Genomic DNA, 17,315 nt, shown 5'->3' with positions numbered 1-17,315 from the left:
GCGTTTGAGCTATAAAAGATTATTATTCAGCTTGATAAAAGAGAAACTGAGCATTCATTTTGACAGAATTTCTTTGAGCTTTGTCATTGGCTTGGTCTTGTTGTCTATGACATTAGATTTTTAAATGTCACGGCCTAAAATGTTTAAAAGTTTTGTTTTTTTTAAACTTTGTGGGTCTCCTCAGAAATAACAGAATCATCAAAGATAATCTTCAAAACAATAAACATATTGACTAATTTCATGCATACTTTTTTAAACAAAAAAAAATTCTTGCAAGCTAAAAAGCTTCACAGAGGCTTTCCTGACATAGCAACAACTAATAAATGCAAGTATACATTTAATTGGAAAGTGGATTCTATCCAAAGAGATGCCATTATTAATAGCAGGTGGATGAAATGACTGGTATCCAAGGATTATAAATGAATTACATTATTAAACATGTCTATTGATTACTAATAGAGATATTGCAGGGATTCTACTTATACAGACATAAGTGGTATTATCCAAAATTCAGTGAATTTCTTTCTTGTGATCAGCAAACAACATGGAATTTAATTTTGAAGAATTATCTCTAACACTTGCTTTCTATGATCAAAATTAAGCAAATTTCTTTGCTACATACCTCTTTGATATCGTCCAGTCTCAGAACCTTCTTGCTTGTGAGCACACAATGAAAACAGCACACGGGAACCTGAAAAACAAGGCGGTAAGAGAAGAGAAAAGAAAAGATTTACACAAACATGGAGATGATAGAGTGGGACTAGATACATCTAGGAGTTCAATAATTGCATTAGTATCGGCACTGCAGGATTGCGACGGTCTACGGTTTCCCCGATAAAGTGTCATTAAATCTCCGCTGGACTCCACGGGGAGGTCGCAGTAGAATGGATATTGTTGGCATGTAATTGTTTGTGCAACTGAGCATCGATCCCGTGGGAATCTCTTCACACCAACATTACGAGCCGTTGAAACACGGTCGCAACTATTTTTGAAGAAACGTCTCAAGGGCAGTTTCGATACCCTGTCGCGTATCCAAGGCATCATGTTCTGATTATGTAATAAAACATAGTCATGTTCTCACATTTCAAAGGTTGACGCACATGACTACTGAAATTTTCTTAGGTTGATTTTTCAAAAATAGTTGCGATCATGTTTTTAATAATTTGCATGAAATTACTCAAGACTTCAATTGTAAATTTATGTTGTACGACTATGAAATCATCACTAAAAATCATGGTGTCTTAACAACGGATTGGACAATGTTGAAATGTAATGGTTTGTGGATCTGAATCCGGAGGGGAGGGGTGGTACTCATATATTAAGACATACTGGGGTGTGCCGTTCTAATGGGTCACTTTTTCACAAAAAATCTCTAAACATGGGTCCCACTTTTAACAAAAATACCATTAAAAATGGGTCGGTTTTTTCAAAATTTTCCCTAATAATGGGTAGGGGTTTCGAGGCTTGACCAGCACAACCCCGTCCAAACTAAATCTGAGTATCCCCCCCCCCCTGGATCTGAATGTTTTTTTTTGAGGTTCCCTCTCCGTGGGATGCTATACCCAACCTTAAAGGGATTGGATATCTTTGCCTCAGATTCTGAAATAAAATCCTGGATTTAGCTCATGCTGCAATCATAATCATAAACCTTTAGGTCAGTCAGGAATCCCATGATTTTTACACGCCAATGGCCTCTCTGATCATCAAGATATCTATGATTGGTATTAGAAATTTCAGAATTTGTTTTCCTAATAGTTTTTATTACACTACAGTCTATTGGGAAAATGAGTATGGTAAAACCGGTCACTCAAAGATTTTTACCTTTTTGAGGCACTTCATGATCATTTTGAAGCGCAATTTTTTTAGGGCTTCAATATTATACCATATCAGAGACACTGATAACATGTAGGGCCATGCATCTCAGATTTAACATTGTTAAACGATGCCTTTCATGTAAAATCTTTAAATTTTTTTTAAAGGATGAAAAATAATAGGAAACTATAAAGAAAGAGAGAGATTCGAAGGGCAAACGAAATTGAACGATGCAATCGTGTTAGACACGGAGTATTCAGATAACTTTGTAAAATTCAGTGGATTCATCGATAAACACAACGCCAAGTCCTGTTTTACAACCCAGTCATCGACCCAAACGAGATGCTCTGAATTCCTATGCACGACCATGAACCGAGAGCTTTGAAATCCATAACTGAAATCAATTTCTCCCTAATTCCCCCAGATATGCCCAGGACGAGGGAGTTTCGTCCATGTTTACTCTCACAACCACGGCTAAGTGGGAAGGACTGGCGGAATCGGAGGTAGATTAGGACCCCCCATTTAACATGTCAATCCTTGTGCACTGGTCTCTATGTAAAGCATGAGAGAGAGAGAGAGAGAGAGAGAGGGAGGGAGGGAGGGAGGGAGGGAGGGAGGGAGGGAGAGAGAGAGGTGTGAATGAGTGAGTGTGTGTGTGTGTGTGAGAGAGAGAGATAGAGAGGAGGAAAGAGGGATGGAATAAGTGTGAGAGTGTTTGAGTGAGAGAGAGAGAGAGAGGGGATAAGCATGAGAGAGTGTGAGCGTGTGTGTGTGAGAGAGAGAGAGAGATGGAATGAGTGAGAGAGGGGAGAGAGAGAGAGAGATGAAGAGAGAGAGAGAGAGAGAGAGAGAGAAACACACAGAAGTGGAAAGGCAAGAGAGAAGATAGAGTAGAGAGGGTCAGAAAATTACAAGAGACATGGACAACTAAAACAAATATACAGACGAATCAAGGGAGAGATAGCAGAGAGACAGAGGCAAAAGTGAAGGAGAGATATTTAAAAATTTGAAATTTAAAACTAGGTATAAGGAAGGTAGAGATAAGAGAAAGAAACATAAGGAGAAAGAAAAAAAGGTGTAAGCGTAAGAGGGGGAATGATATGGTTACCCGTCAAGTCATGACATTAAATAGATTACCTAAACCCCGCCTCCCCCCCCCTAAAAAAAAACAATTTAAATAAATAAATAGATAAATAAAAAATAATAAATACATAAATTGGTCAAATTTTCACTCATTTTCCCTGCAACTGACCAATCTCCCTGTCCAAGAAAAGGGTGTGTGTAAGGGTGTGTGTAAGTGTGTGTGTGTGTGTGGTGGGAGGGGGGCACGCTCAGGCAACATGCAAATCTCTGTTGAGGCAGAAACCAAAAATCAATGGGAGGCTATAAGGCAGAGTGCTGAACATACATCGGCACAGTCTGCCCATGTAATCGATAACCAGAATGTTGTTTCGTCTCTCCCCTTTCACCCCCCTTCTTCCCTTCCGGCCACAGATCTGCAAGTTTAACCCCCATGCTCTAGAAAACTACAAGCAAAGAGGGATGGTCTAATCTGTTTTGTATCACTGGATTGCGTCAGAGCTTATAACAACTGCTCAACTGTATTGGATTTTTTTTCCCCTTCTCCGTTCACTTTCTCTCTAAATCACAGGTCAGTGGGTAACTTTCTGTTTTCACATCGTATTACATCACATCTGGCATTTCAGGTCAGAAACTGAATCTTCTGTCTTCTGTAGAACTTGCCTTCTTTTCCCCTTCTTCTACTTGTAATCTTCAAAGGGCTCCCCAGCCCATCTCATGGATCTGTATGTAGATTACCAGTTGCGAATGCAAAATTGTTTGGAACCAGTAACCTTGACAACTTGGCCAGTATAAGACATCACACTTGAGTACTCTTTTTATCTGCAGTCAAGATACGTGTACTGACTGAATAGGCGTTTTTGAAATGTAATCAAATTTAATGCACAAGTCTTTGTTAATCAATTAAGTGCCCCTTACAAATTAAATTTTCATTGATCTGTTACAATAATTGTATTTCAATACCGGTAGTCAGAATGCAAATTGTATATATTATGTGTTGTTAGGTAGGGAAAGCCATACTGTTTGTTCTACCTAGCAACATATATTGTATGCAACTTGGGTTCTGACTATTGAAATACAAGAACGAATAACAGTTGAATGTTATAGCTTGATGCTAGGTAATAAACATGTATAAATTTGAATACATTTTGAAAATGATTTATTCCTAACTTCAGCTTTGGACTCTGACCCTAATCCTAAAAGGTCAATTATGCAACAATAACCATATGTCTAGCAAAATAAACTCAAACTCATACAAGCAAGTATGATCACCCCAAGAATAATTACCCCATATTTCTCTTTTCTTTTAACAATCATTTTCAATGGTTTTTGATAATTTAACCTGTAGGATCAAAACTAATTATGATATTTCATGCATTTCCCATGCCTTCAGTCCAAGTGTTCTATTAAAGGGCGTAACATCTAGCAGGTGTAGATGTAAAATTGTTCCGGGTAGAAAGCTATGCACTGCATACACTGCCTGCATTTTGAAATATGATGCTAAAAGCTTTTTCACAGATGTGCATTTATTTCATCGCACAAGATAAGGGAAATTCCCTAAATTTACTAATACGTACAGACATTAAAGCTGCCAACTCAAATCCCTATGCTTTATACAAGAAAGTACTGAAAGTGATTTATGGCCATGTCAAAGTGGTTACGCCGAAGGCACAATTATGGGTTTTTTTCTCACAATATTTCAGGAGTGTGAGATGATGTATTTGCAAAGCTGTTTGTTGAATATCTAATGAGTGGAAACCGCATCAGTGAATGCTCATGTATCATAAATTTTCAGTTTCTAAATACCTCCTACCTAGCTTCCCCCTAAAAAATGTGTTTGAAGACAAATATTGTTAAAAGAATACATAATTTGGGTTTTTTGTTGTACGCAGAAAAGCTAAATTTTGTATTCTTTCATCAATATTCAACTTCAAACACATTTGTTTTAAAAATCCTTGCAAAAATGTGTCTATAATGACATCCTCTTTCACATTATGATACAGTTTAAGTGAAATTTTGCCATCAAACTTTAGAGGGGCTTTAGGCTTCCACATTATTCAATGTCAATAGTTGACAGTTTTTCTAGGAAGAAAAAACATTTAGGGATGTCTCTTCTTGCATTAAAAGACTATCCAATACAGGCAACTCAATTTATTTCATGACTGTATACAAAAGTCAAATAGTATCTTTAATTTAGAATGGAGACTCTCACAAATTAAACCTAATAAAAAAGAAAGACAGAGGCAGTTAGGAAATCCTTTCAACATTCCTGCAAGCGATATAATCATGCCTCAATCACGGTCCTTAACGAGAGTGGGAGAGAACCGGAGCCTGGTCAGACTAGACGAAAGTTACGGTATACAAAATTTGTATAAAGAAACGTTGTAAAAAGAAACGTTGTACAAAGGCTTGTTGTACAAAGAAACGTTGTACAAAGAAACGTTGTACAAAGAATCGTTGTACAAAGAAACTTTGTTTAAAGAAACGTAGTGTAAAGAAATGTATGAAGAAATGTTTTATAAAGAATTGTTTTATGAAGAAAGGTATGAAGAAACATTGTATTAAGAAATGTTGTATAAAGGAGTGTTGTCTAAAGAACTTTGTATAACTAAACGTATAAAGAAACGTTGCATTAGGAATCATTATATATTAAAGAAAGGGAGTACACAAGTGACAAAGTATTGTCTAAAGAAACAGGGCATAGAGAATGCAACTTTGAAGAGGTTGGTTGTCATGTGTTTAATGTCGATCAGCCGGCCATTCATCAGTGCATGCTCATGATAAACCCTGCCCAATATGACGAAAAATCCACTTGCTACTGAACTCATTCATTCCCATAGGCTTTACACAGGAACCACTCTGTACTAGTAGTCAATGGGCTAATGATGTTCAAAAACAAAAGTGAACCATGATTCTCTATCAAGTATTCATTCGAAACTATACACTCAAAACCTTAGTTTTCCTTTATGTTTTTTATATACGCCATTTAGACTAGACAAAATTAATTGCCTCTTTTATACACATGCATCTATAGGGTTTTGTAGCTATACGATAAAATTTGTTAGTCTGAAGAGGGGATAATGTGTGTTAGAAGCCTACCGTCTCCTAAAATCCCATCGCATTGGAGCGTGACGTCAAGAGCTAACATTCCATAAACAACTAATTTTCTCACTGGATTTTCCCCTAAGCGAGCTGGCACCATTGCAATAATGCAACTTAAAATGTGAATGATTTTGTAGAAGAAGAAGAAGAAAGCCTCTGAAAATAAATCCTCTGTTTCTCTCTGTCGGGATGCTGGAGGCATTTTGATTCCTTTTATGGGGAAGACGTGATTTCAGCAGATGGGTTTTCCTCTCGAGAGGCTTCGGTTAGATGGCGATAGGATGCTATGTTCTGATGAGTTTTTTTCTGTATGGTGGTTGGTTTTCAATGATGGTCCCTAGATAAGGCCATGTGGTTGTGTAGTGTGGTATGTTTTAGGGTGACAACTCAGATGAGTGTAATACTATCTTACAACTTCAGGGCCTGTCGATTCTCACTGGTAATGATGATGATAACTATAATGATGAATCGTTCCCAAATCACTCCCTCTTGATAATGTGTAAATGGCATTGAAACATGTTGTTGCAGGTTAGACCTCAACGATATATGCTAATGAATCTCCCGCAATGTTTTAAATATTGTCTTGTTGGTTTGTTTTACCCGACTGTTTGGAAGCATGTGTATGCTGGTAAGTAAAGTGACCAATAGCTTTATGTCCTCTCCGAGGGACTTGGTATTGAGTAGTAATACCTTACCAAAGGGCACTATGGCGCACCGAATTGGTTTTGAAACAAACATTATTCATTTATCTTACATGTACATCTACTTCCCCTGTTTATTCCCTTCTCTTTTCCTTTACCAACTTCTTTCATCTGTGTTTCTTATAAATTTCTTTAACCAGAACACAGCTAGGGCCTTACTACCCCAAACCTGCATGGAGTCTCATCAGACTCGAATACAGCCCCATCATCCCTGTAACATCAATATCTATAGCTATTGGCTATAATTCCACTAATTCTCTCCTCGTCCTTCCACAATTCCAGGCAAGTATTTGATACAGTGGCAGGTGACAGGCAGGCATCTTCATCTTTTTTCTTGCTCTACACCCCCCTCTTTTGATCGTTTCTTGCTTCGTTCCGATGGTGGTTGTAAATAAGATAAAATTTTCTCACTTTTCTTTTCGTTGTATAGCGGGCAAATGTAAGCACTATTTTATTATTTTATGGAATGAACTATTGTGAATCTTTAACCACATGCAAAATTTGCAAGTGTTTCATGCACAAAACTTTTAGTTTTATAGCATCTTGTCTGGGACCACCTTTTTGTGCTCCAGAGTTTGTGTGTGTGGGTGTGTGGGGGGGGGGGGGGAGGCGGTCAATACGCTACTGCTAGAAAGCAGTAGGCCTAGTAAAAAACATATAGAATGTTGTATAGTTTGATTACTGGCAATTAAAAAAATAGCAAAAAAAAAAAAAAAAACCCTATATAGACTAGACAAAAATTCTATAAAAATGTCACTTATGATTCTATATTCTTTCATAGATTATCTACAAGCAATAATCATAACAACAAGAACATAAATAACAATAACAATAACAACGACAACAACAACAATAATAATAATAAACCCTATTTCTATGGTGTATATATCATCACAAACATGCATTTCCAGGCGCTATTAAGGCACAGAATTCAAGGCAGCTGCAGAAATTAATTAATCCAGCTGCACATTGGATGGAATCATGGAACCCAAGTTGCTCTATTATCAAATTAGCTTACTTGACATCTTGCGGAACATGTTTTTCTCGGAAAACGGGGGTGCTAAAGTCACTCTGCGCCGTTCAAGCATGGCAACATCATCACCAGCCATGATGGACCGGACAGGCCCCCTCTAAGAGCACAGCTTTTTCTTGAAGGTGAGAGATTTCACACCCTGATGATGTAAGTTCCAGTATTCTGAACGTGTCCATCAACTCAAAGGGTTGTGCGCAAAAAGCATCTCTTTACAGAGTGCAGCGGACTTAGCGAAGGGTAAGGTATGAAAATAGAAAAACACATTTCACACTTCAACTAGCATTTTTTCATGAACTTGATGGCATGGCCTTGTTTTGGCTTTGAACCTTACGCAGTTCACAAAGTCCTTCAAAATCCTTCTGATCACATACAGTGCCTTGAACTATTCCTCATCAAAATACATCTCTTCTCTTATCAACCTTGACAAGCAGTGTCGCTCTGGTCACCGTTCATCCAATAAATCTACTCTAATTGTCCCTAAAAACCAAAACACTCAAGCGTTATGTCTCAGTAGCTCCCTAGGTGTGGAACAGACTCCCAAAATAATTGAAAGATTGTAATGATGTAGATCACTATCTTTAAGAGAAATCTATAAACACTCTTAGTGATTAGTGTTTTCCTGTTATATCTTTTGTTTTGTTATACTGCAAGCACTTCCAGAGTATTTTTGTTATTACATTTAATATCTTTGTTGTAAGTGCCTTGAGCACTATCTGGGTAAATATGTTGCACCTTATAATGGGCACATTATTATTATTATTATTATTAAAATCAGTAGAACCATGTAGAGTTTACATTTTAAAAAGGGGGTTAATAATACTACTCACCAAGAATCGGACTTCTTCTTCAAGGACCTTCTCTCCAATAACCTGTATAAAAAAATAACAAAAACATAGACAAAGTTTAAATCACAGACAACGCAATTGAAAGCATATCTGGTAGGGCAATCAGGAACTTTAAAATGTATAAGGTTAAAGGTAAAGACCGGTAGTGGTAAAATTGCGGTTCAAGGGTTTTGGGTGCAAAATATCCATTCAATATTGTTTACATATTGCCTTCAGAGGTTTAGATGGCAGTACTTCAACCTAACTTCGCAAAAAAACAGAAATATATGCCCAATTGTTCAATGTTGAAGTGTATTTGCAATATCTATCCAGGCCGGATTGATATGATAATATACCAAATATATCAATTAGTAGGCGGTTTCCCGGCAAAATTTGTATCATCCCATATTAGTCACATGATTGGTAATAAGAGCTTCCATTTCATTTTTTGAGAGGGGGTCGTTTCCAAAACTGGTCTATACCTTTAATAAGGATCAGGGAGTTTTGTTGTATAAAACAAATGATGCATGTTTTCATTCATTCAGTACAGGATCAATCTGCTCTTGTTGAGGCTGTATGCATCTAGCTGTTAGGCTTCCTACGATAGATGCATACAGCCTCAACTAGAGTGCAGATAGATTGCATAATGTAGTCATTTTGCATGCATCATTTCGAACTGTGGTTAAATTCTTATTTTTCTTATGTGTAAATGGGCCCATTCGTTATCTTAACACTTCAAATAAATCATACTTCCCAAACAAATATGATAGAACATGTATTATACTCAAATAATAACCAAAGAAAGATTAAACCATTTCACTGCGATTGCAAAAAACAGCCAAACATATTGTATGATATTAATATTTGTCATTTCGGATGATTCAAGGTCAACCTCGATTGCCTTGTTTGGGAATACCACACACCATATTAGTATTCTGAATTGTGCGCTTAATCTATTATTCATTTCAGTGGCTGCCATTATAATGAATGCCACTACATTCTCTGTGCAGCCTACATTTGAATCAAATCAGATAAATTAAAATGTAATTGGGACTGTTTAGGACTAAAAAGGTCAACAAATACACACATACAGAGCATTTTATTAGAACGACTAAACCACACACGTTGGTAGAGCTTGTTTACAACAAGAGCAGCGTATGAAGAATTGCAATAATCAATTTGAGTTATGACATTGACTCCTCATCCACGTCATACATCAATCATCCCTGCATGGATGTGAGACCATTTTTCAAGGGTAACCTACGTAGATGTTATTCTTTCACAATTCAAACTAATGGATACATTTAGAGACAAATATTCAAATCGAATTACACGACGACATGACGCGGGAGCAGCGTCTAATCGGAGCCCGGAGACTGCGTCACGGTGACAGTCTGATGGATGGATGGGCGGTAACCCCTTCCCAAATCTTGACTATGTTCCACAAACGCCTCGTAAGAGCACCTCTCGAGGGCCGTAGAGGAAACGTTAAAACCCTAATTGAGTTAGTGGTGGAGGGGGGGGGGGGTTTGTCCCGGTGTGGCTGTGTTTATTTAGCATGTCAAGGGGCGTGCAACGGCTACGAGATGGCGTCTACTATTACGGTCAACGCTTTCAGTCCAATTCGAGGGTCCACGGCTCTTACAACGCACTCAGAGGCAGCAATCATTATCATCCCAAGCAAGGGGAAAATGCGTTCTCTAAACCTGACCAACTAACTGTTAATGGCTAGGGGGTGTTCCAATTTCTTCAAAAAACACCTTAACACATCATTATCACGTTATACTTACCCCTTTTGTTTGGAATACAATCTTGTTAAAGCCAAATGCAAACCCCTAAACTTTTGCGATTGTAAAAAATAACCAATTTCACTGCAAGAAGAATTAACCAATTGCAAAATTCAGTGCTGTGTTAGTTGTGATATCATTATTTTTAATTAGTTTACATCATGAAACTTTGCAAGACTGGGACACTCGCATAATTCACAAATCTTTAAATCTTGCAAATTTTTCAGGTCTTATAGTAAGGGCATTGAGGGTAACCCTTTAAATCCATTTGTTAAATTTCTTTAAACTCATTTAAACAATCAATGGTAAGAGTCTGATTTCTTCTAACAACTGCATGCAAACATTATTTTTTATAACGTCAGAGTTGTTGGGGCCACACTTACCCTGTTCCATATGAACATATCCCTGTACTATATAAACATATCCCGGTACCATATAAACATATCCCGGTACCATATGAACAAATCCCGGTACCATATAAACATATCCCGGTACCATATGAACATATCCCGGTACCATATAAACATATCCCGGTACCATATGAACAAATCCCGGTACCATATAAACATATCCCGGTACCATATGAAGATATCCTGGTACCATATAAACATATCCCGGTACCATATGAACAAATCCCTATTGGTGTTTTTCAAAGTGAGAGGCTTTCAGTTTCAAAATGTTGTTTACGAGTATCTCATCAAAACGATTTCCAAGAATTTCTATTTGCTAAACATAGCCTACAATCAATTATAATAACTTCATTCACATTTGAAATAGTGTGTTTCATATGTTCGAAGGTACCAGACTCGATAGCATTCATATGATTTACTAGTTCCTTTTATCCTTTAATGTTAATGTACCAAATTGTTTGTACCAAATTGTTTGTACCTATTTTAATATTTTTATAAATATTGGATGATAATTTTCATCTTCAAAATCTTGTTTTGATGTTTGACCTCATAACCAGAAATGAGATTATTTTCACAGTGTGGACCCTTCTAGGACACGGTCAATACCTTGTTTCAAGCAGTTTAAACACAACCCAATGCTTGAAGCATGTTTTTAGATTGGACACAAGAGGCTTTCAGTTTTTAATTGTTGTTTATGTGTATTTTATCCAAACGATTTCAACAAAATTTCCATTTGCTAAATATGGCCAACGATCAAGAATATTTTTAATCACATTTAAAAAAAAAAATTTATGGTTGAATTCACAACCAGAAATGAGATCATTTTCACAGTGTGAACCATTCTAGGGTATGGTCAATAACTTTTTTCAAGCAGTGTAAACACACCCAATGCTTGAAGCATGTTTTTAGGTTGGACACATGAAGGAGCTAGGTGCCAAACTAATGGCGGAGTCGGGTTACGGCGTTTAGGCAATTGGGACGATTACAATTCTGGACACGACACACACACAAATCTCACTCCGCTAGAGCAGGACAGTGGGTGTATTTGCTTTGCTTTCCAAAATAGCGTGGCCAAAAAAGAAGCACTTGATGGGCAGAGACGTAAATCCTGTGTTTACTTAAATAAAGATGCTTGAAAACGTTGGGGGAAAACACCTAACAAAGAACATAGTTTAAGTGTTCAATCTTTCACATACTAATCGTGTATTTTGGACTTGTATTTTTGTATTCACATTTTGTGTATTAGTTTGTAGGTTTTTGTATTTCCGCAAATTAGGAAAAAGAGACATACATAAATGATATATCACCAAATTAGACATTATTGTAGAACTATTTGCTCCATACAAGTATGTAAGCAGTGGAAGGGGATATATGGATTTGGCCTTTAATTTCTTACTGCTATGGACGTTAAAATAAAAAGCACCTGGGATTTTGAATTTTCAAAATAGGTGCCTAACTGTACTACACCATATTCCTTCTTCACTTACATCTAATTTCATACGGTTACTAGTTTCATTGTCTCTCATATAACCATTACTAATTTCTCTGTCAATCTCCTGGCCAGGAGTTAAAGGGATAGTTGAGTTTTCTTGCAGAGGGTGCTACACACACATAAAAAATTGTGAGATAATGAAAAACTGAGTGTCAAAGATATACAAATATTCAATAATTTAAACCAGCCGTTGAAAAACGAAACAGCGACTTTTACGTTTTATTTCAGCAAATGCCGATGTTGGCTCTTTGTTGGCTTTTTGTGTTGGTTATGACATATATGCACAACCAGCCGGCCCATGTATTATTATCATTAATTAATCAATAAATTAAGGGTCACCATATTATTTTAAAGTGGAGCTGAATTGGTATGATAGTATTGGCTAAATTTCACACATTTTGGTGTCTAAAATTACCTTCATAGCAATTTTAGGTCCTAAAAGGGCACTAGAAATGTCATAAATAAGAATAAGAGCAATAACCATGCACAACAAGAACTCAACTATCCCTTTAAAAGATGAAATGCATTTGTATACGCTGTTTTTATACTGACCTGGCAATTGGCATTAGCTTTTATGTGCAATGATGCATTAAACCTATTTAGAGGAATTGTTTTGGCACAGCTAGCTCTCCTTTCTCACAGAGTTGAAGCAAATATCAAGGTTCAGAGTGTCTTTAAGATACTAGGTCACTCAATTTGCAAAATCACCCGAGTGTAAAACTTAAAGGCATCGTTTAACAATGTTAAATCTGAGATGGATGGCCCTACGTGTGATCAGTGTCTGTGATATGGTGTAATATTGAAGCCCTGAAAAAATTGCGCTTCAAAATGATCATGAAGTGCCTCAAAAAAGTAAAAACATCTTTGAGTGACTGGTTTTACCATACTCATTTTCCCCAATAGACTGTAGTGTTATAAAAACTGATAGGAAAACAAATTTTGAAATTTGTAATTTCAATCATAAATATCTAGATAATCAGACAGGCTGGTAAAAGTCATGGGGTTCCTGACTGACCTAAAGGTTTATACTTATCATTGCAGCATGAGCTAAATCCATGAGTTTGTTTCAGAATCTGAGACAAAGATACCCATTCCCTCTAACTCTAAACCTGCTTTGGTCGACTTAAAGTACAAAGAGTGCAACGCCACAGTTGACGTTTATCATACATACAATGTGCATGTTACACTTACTCCAAATGATGTAGCAAATAAAGGGTATACAAAGCCTATGTGTGTATGCCAACTATGAATCCAGCTACAAATTCAATAGAAATATATCAGAAATCATGAAATGTTATACTATTGGGCAAATTAGTCTTTCGATACACGAAACAATATGGGACATCCCAATATGCTTTTTCATTGAAGAACTTAGTGACCTGTAATTAATTTCTATTGTCCCGAAACCTCCCCTTTCAGTAAACACGACCATTTTTCAATTGATTTTTTTTCATATCCTTTCTCATTACCAGTGACTGGCTAACAGCGCAGCCTCCCATTGTTTGACCCAGACAATATTAGACAGACAGAATTTTATCAGCCAATATGAGAATATCTTGGATTTTAATTAAAGTATTTTGATAGAAGGAGTGGCAGTTTCAAAATGATGGCAAACAAAAATTTAATTTCAAAGTGAAACAGCACATTTATCAACAGATTTTTCATCTTGCAACATACAGGTTCAAGTGCTTTATAATGAGATGTTTACATCACCTTTGATCAATGTACAGAGAAAAACATGAATGTTACTTTGTTTTAAACAAAAATGAAACCCAGAGTTAAGTACTGCTAGCTGTGAGGACTTGTTTTAAGATTAATGATTAAAGATTATTAAATGAAAGTTGAGTCGGTTTTGAAACAATGGGAAACTGTTCTCCTGACATGTTTCAAACATATATTATGCAATTTTTCCAATTATTTTAATGATTAACTCAAGGGATGTCTCATGTTGAAAGTGACAGCCTTATTTTAACCACTACAGAATAACCTAGTTTCTAATCTGGTATCATATACATGTACATAATTTTAAAAGAAAAGTCTTGAATTGCTATGGCAACCATTGGTGCTTTTAATTTTGTATTAAAACAAAAACATTCCCATAATTTCTAACTTCAAAATTCTAAGCCCATTTTTTAATTAAAGAATAGCAGTGACGTTATTCTGTCTATGCATTTAAATGCAATTTCATAACCTAGGCATAAGTCTCATACTCTGTACAGAATGTGAACAAAATATTAAGTGAATTGCCAGCAAAGCTTTTTGCCTCGCTCAGTACAATGGGTAGATACCTTGATATAAAATTATAGATGGGCAAGCCCATTAATACAGTGTCCCTTTTACATGAAATATGAAGGGGGGAATATAATACAGATGAAAACAACAACATTATGACAAAAGATCCTATTTAAGCGATAATTCTCATCTTACTTTGATTAGTACTCTACTCACTTGTAGAGCTTCCCACAAAAAACACTTTTTCTTTTATATAAATCACAATATCACTTCAAATCCAAACAAAAAATAATATATGGTGCACAGTACATACATTTATAAGAATGAATGAAATTGGACTCTGCCATTTTTGACCTGTAACTGAACCCATCACAGAAGAAGCCCTACTTTCTAATCCCACTCTCTTAATGCAGATAATACCCCTCTCTCTTTAATTATTTCCTTCCTACGATGGGTACTTCATTAAATTAATCAAGAAATGAGGCCGACTTAAGACGGCATATCTCGAATTTCAAGAGAAGAACGTAAGGACAAGATAATGGGCTGGAAGAGGGGGGGGGAGGGGGAGGGGGGATGAAGAGGAGGATTCGAGAGGTTATGTAAACAACATATGAAGAATCAGAGGAGTAGAGATTCGATCAAAGAATAAAGAATGATAAACTATGAATGACATGTGAACTGCTTGTGAACCTGTCCTTTTTCCAAGTACCCAATAAAAGACGGACTATTGTAATTAAATTACGAGCACAAAGAAAATAGTAGGAGGGTGCATTGAGCCTTTGACTGCTATGGTGGATTATTTTACAATTTGGTCCATCACTTTCTTATGGGTCCTTATTTTTATTGATAGAAAAACCTGTTCATTATTGAAATTATGTTGAGGTAATTTCTTGCTTGTTATATTCCATAACATGCACTTTTCTTCATGAAAATATTCACAGCTATTGAAGTTAGTAGATGTACAATAACATCCAGTAAAATAGATAGCAATTTTGTAAAAATTAGTAGTGGTGGTGGTGGTGGTGGTAATGGTGGTAGTGGTAATGGTGGTGGTGGTGGTGGTGGTGGTGGTGGTGGTGGTGGTGGTGGTGGTGGTGGTGGTGGTGTGTGGTGGTGGTGGTGGTGGTGGTGGTGATGGTGGTGGTGGTGGTGGTGGTAGTGGTGGTAGTGGTGGTGCTGGTATATCTGTCTTTTCATTAATGCTATCTCTAAACTATCCTTGAATAGCTGAAATGTTATAATCAGAATGACATGTATATCAAGGCTAATCTGACTACAATCCGATGTTTGGAAGACTTTGCAATAGCATTTGATATGAACATTCAAACTTCTAAATTCTTAGTGATTGATTATTTTAAAAGTCACATGATTTTAATATATGATTACATTTTCTAATGATTTTACGCTTCCTTGAAGAAAGAATAGCTAAATCGCCTCAGATAGATTTTAAAAATTTAAATAATATATAGTGATTGATTTTAAATAGCTACACATGAGTAATGTTAAGTATTACCAACTGTTTGAATGAATGATTGTAACGAATGAATATAATGTTATGTAATGGAGCTCGTGTATATGTACACACGCACAATTCAGCATTTTGGCTGCGAGGCATTGTTTTTTAATAAAACCATCATTGAATTGAATTGAATTAAATTGAATAGTAGTGACGGCATATCAGTAGTTTGATTGTTTGCAATTTGAAGCTGATTTGGATTTCATTCTGACTAGAAAGGTTTAATGCACTAAATTCCAGTTGTTAGCATTGTCATCATTACTTAGAACTTGCATCAGGAAGCTTTTCGTTTGATATAGATTGCTATATCTAATACAATTGCCATTTATTTGAAAATCACATGGCAGAAAGATCCTTTAGTATGCTATGTCTTAAGGCACCTTGGAAAGGCATGATTGATAATGTGCATGAAAATTGACAAATATGGTGAATTTGGGGAGATGAAACTTATCAAGCAAGACACCTTAAAGCCCCACTGTACTGCTTATAGCTAATTGCGCCCTCTAAATAGCAAACAATGACTAATTGGTGCCTGTTAGTCCTCCATGATCCCCTTTTTCTTATGTTAATTGAGAGCTGATTTGATGAGATAACCACCTGTCAGTGACCTTGCAGGGAGGTCTATTCCCCCTGGTCAAACAAGTGCAGACAGGCTTTAAGGGAAACCTAATTTGCAATTTATGTTCCCATATACCAGCATTGGATCTTCAGAATACATTCTTTTTTTCCTCCTCAATACAGTCCATCTGGAGGCATTCCAGACGAGCCTGTCGAAGCAGAGCTATCCCATACTGCCAAAACAGATATATCGCTTGCAGCGGAGTGACCCGCGGCTGCGAAAACTGTCTGCTCGCGACAGACGGGAAGTGTGAGGTGGATGCCGTTACGCGCCAACGTGTGAGAGTGATTGGTCAGTGAGTAGGACGAGTGTGACAAGCGAGTATGCTCAGCTGTCTGTGCTGCAACGCAAGGAGTTTGTCTTCAAACACTCTGCCTTATTTCAACATGCCGCCGCCGCTGCGCTTGCCTCACTCGATCCTCCATGAGGAGGTGTTTTAAAGGTAATCTTGTATTTTGGAAAAGCATGATGCTCAAACAAAACTGCAGTAAAATCACTCCAAATTATCAATCATGCAGTAGACACTATTCTGGACGTTAAAATTTGATGGACCTGCAAAATTTAACAGATAAATTTAACAGAAAGACAACTTGATGAAAACCAAATATCTTACAAAGCACCAACATGGATATGCACATGTAGGACAATGTATGACATAATACCAACAAACTTGTTTTCTTACCTTTTTCTTTCTCTGCTCATCACTC

The 17,315-nt window shown here is 36.7% G+C and overlaps 1 protein-coding gene across 1 annotated transcript in view; it reads right to left on the bottom strand.

The window, feature by feature from the left end:
* The window catches only part of LOC594283 (cGMP-dependent 3',5'-cyclic phosphodiesterase), a 75,548-nt gene that overhangs the window by 47,521 nt on the left and 10,712 nt on the right, over nt 1–17,315 (bottom strand). The window contains exons 3-4 of the mRNA XM_030980891.1: nt 8,556–8,597; nt 623–691 (exon numbers count right to left, since the gene is read on the bottom strand). Of these exons, the coding sequence (XP_030836751.1) occupies nt 623–691; nt 8,556–8,597 (111 nt within the window). The remainder of the gene's footprint in view (nt 1–622; nt 692–8,555; nt 8,598–17,315) is intronic.

The sequence above is a fragment of the Strongylocentrotus purpuratus genome, unplaced genomic scaffold, assembly GCF_000002235.5.
Source record: "Strongylocentrotus purpuratus isolate Spur 01 unplaced genomic scaffold, Spur_5.0 spur5_scaffold_11, whole genome shotgun sequence".
Taxonomy (NCBI): domain Eukaryota; kingdom Metazoa; phylum Echinodermata; class Echinoidea; order Camarodonta; family Strongylocentrotidae; genus Strongylocentrotus; species Strongylocentrotus purpuratus.
The sequence above is the reverse complement of the archived record's forward strand: the minus strand, read 5'-3'. Positions and strand labels throughout refer to the sequence as shown.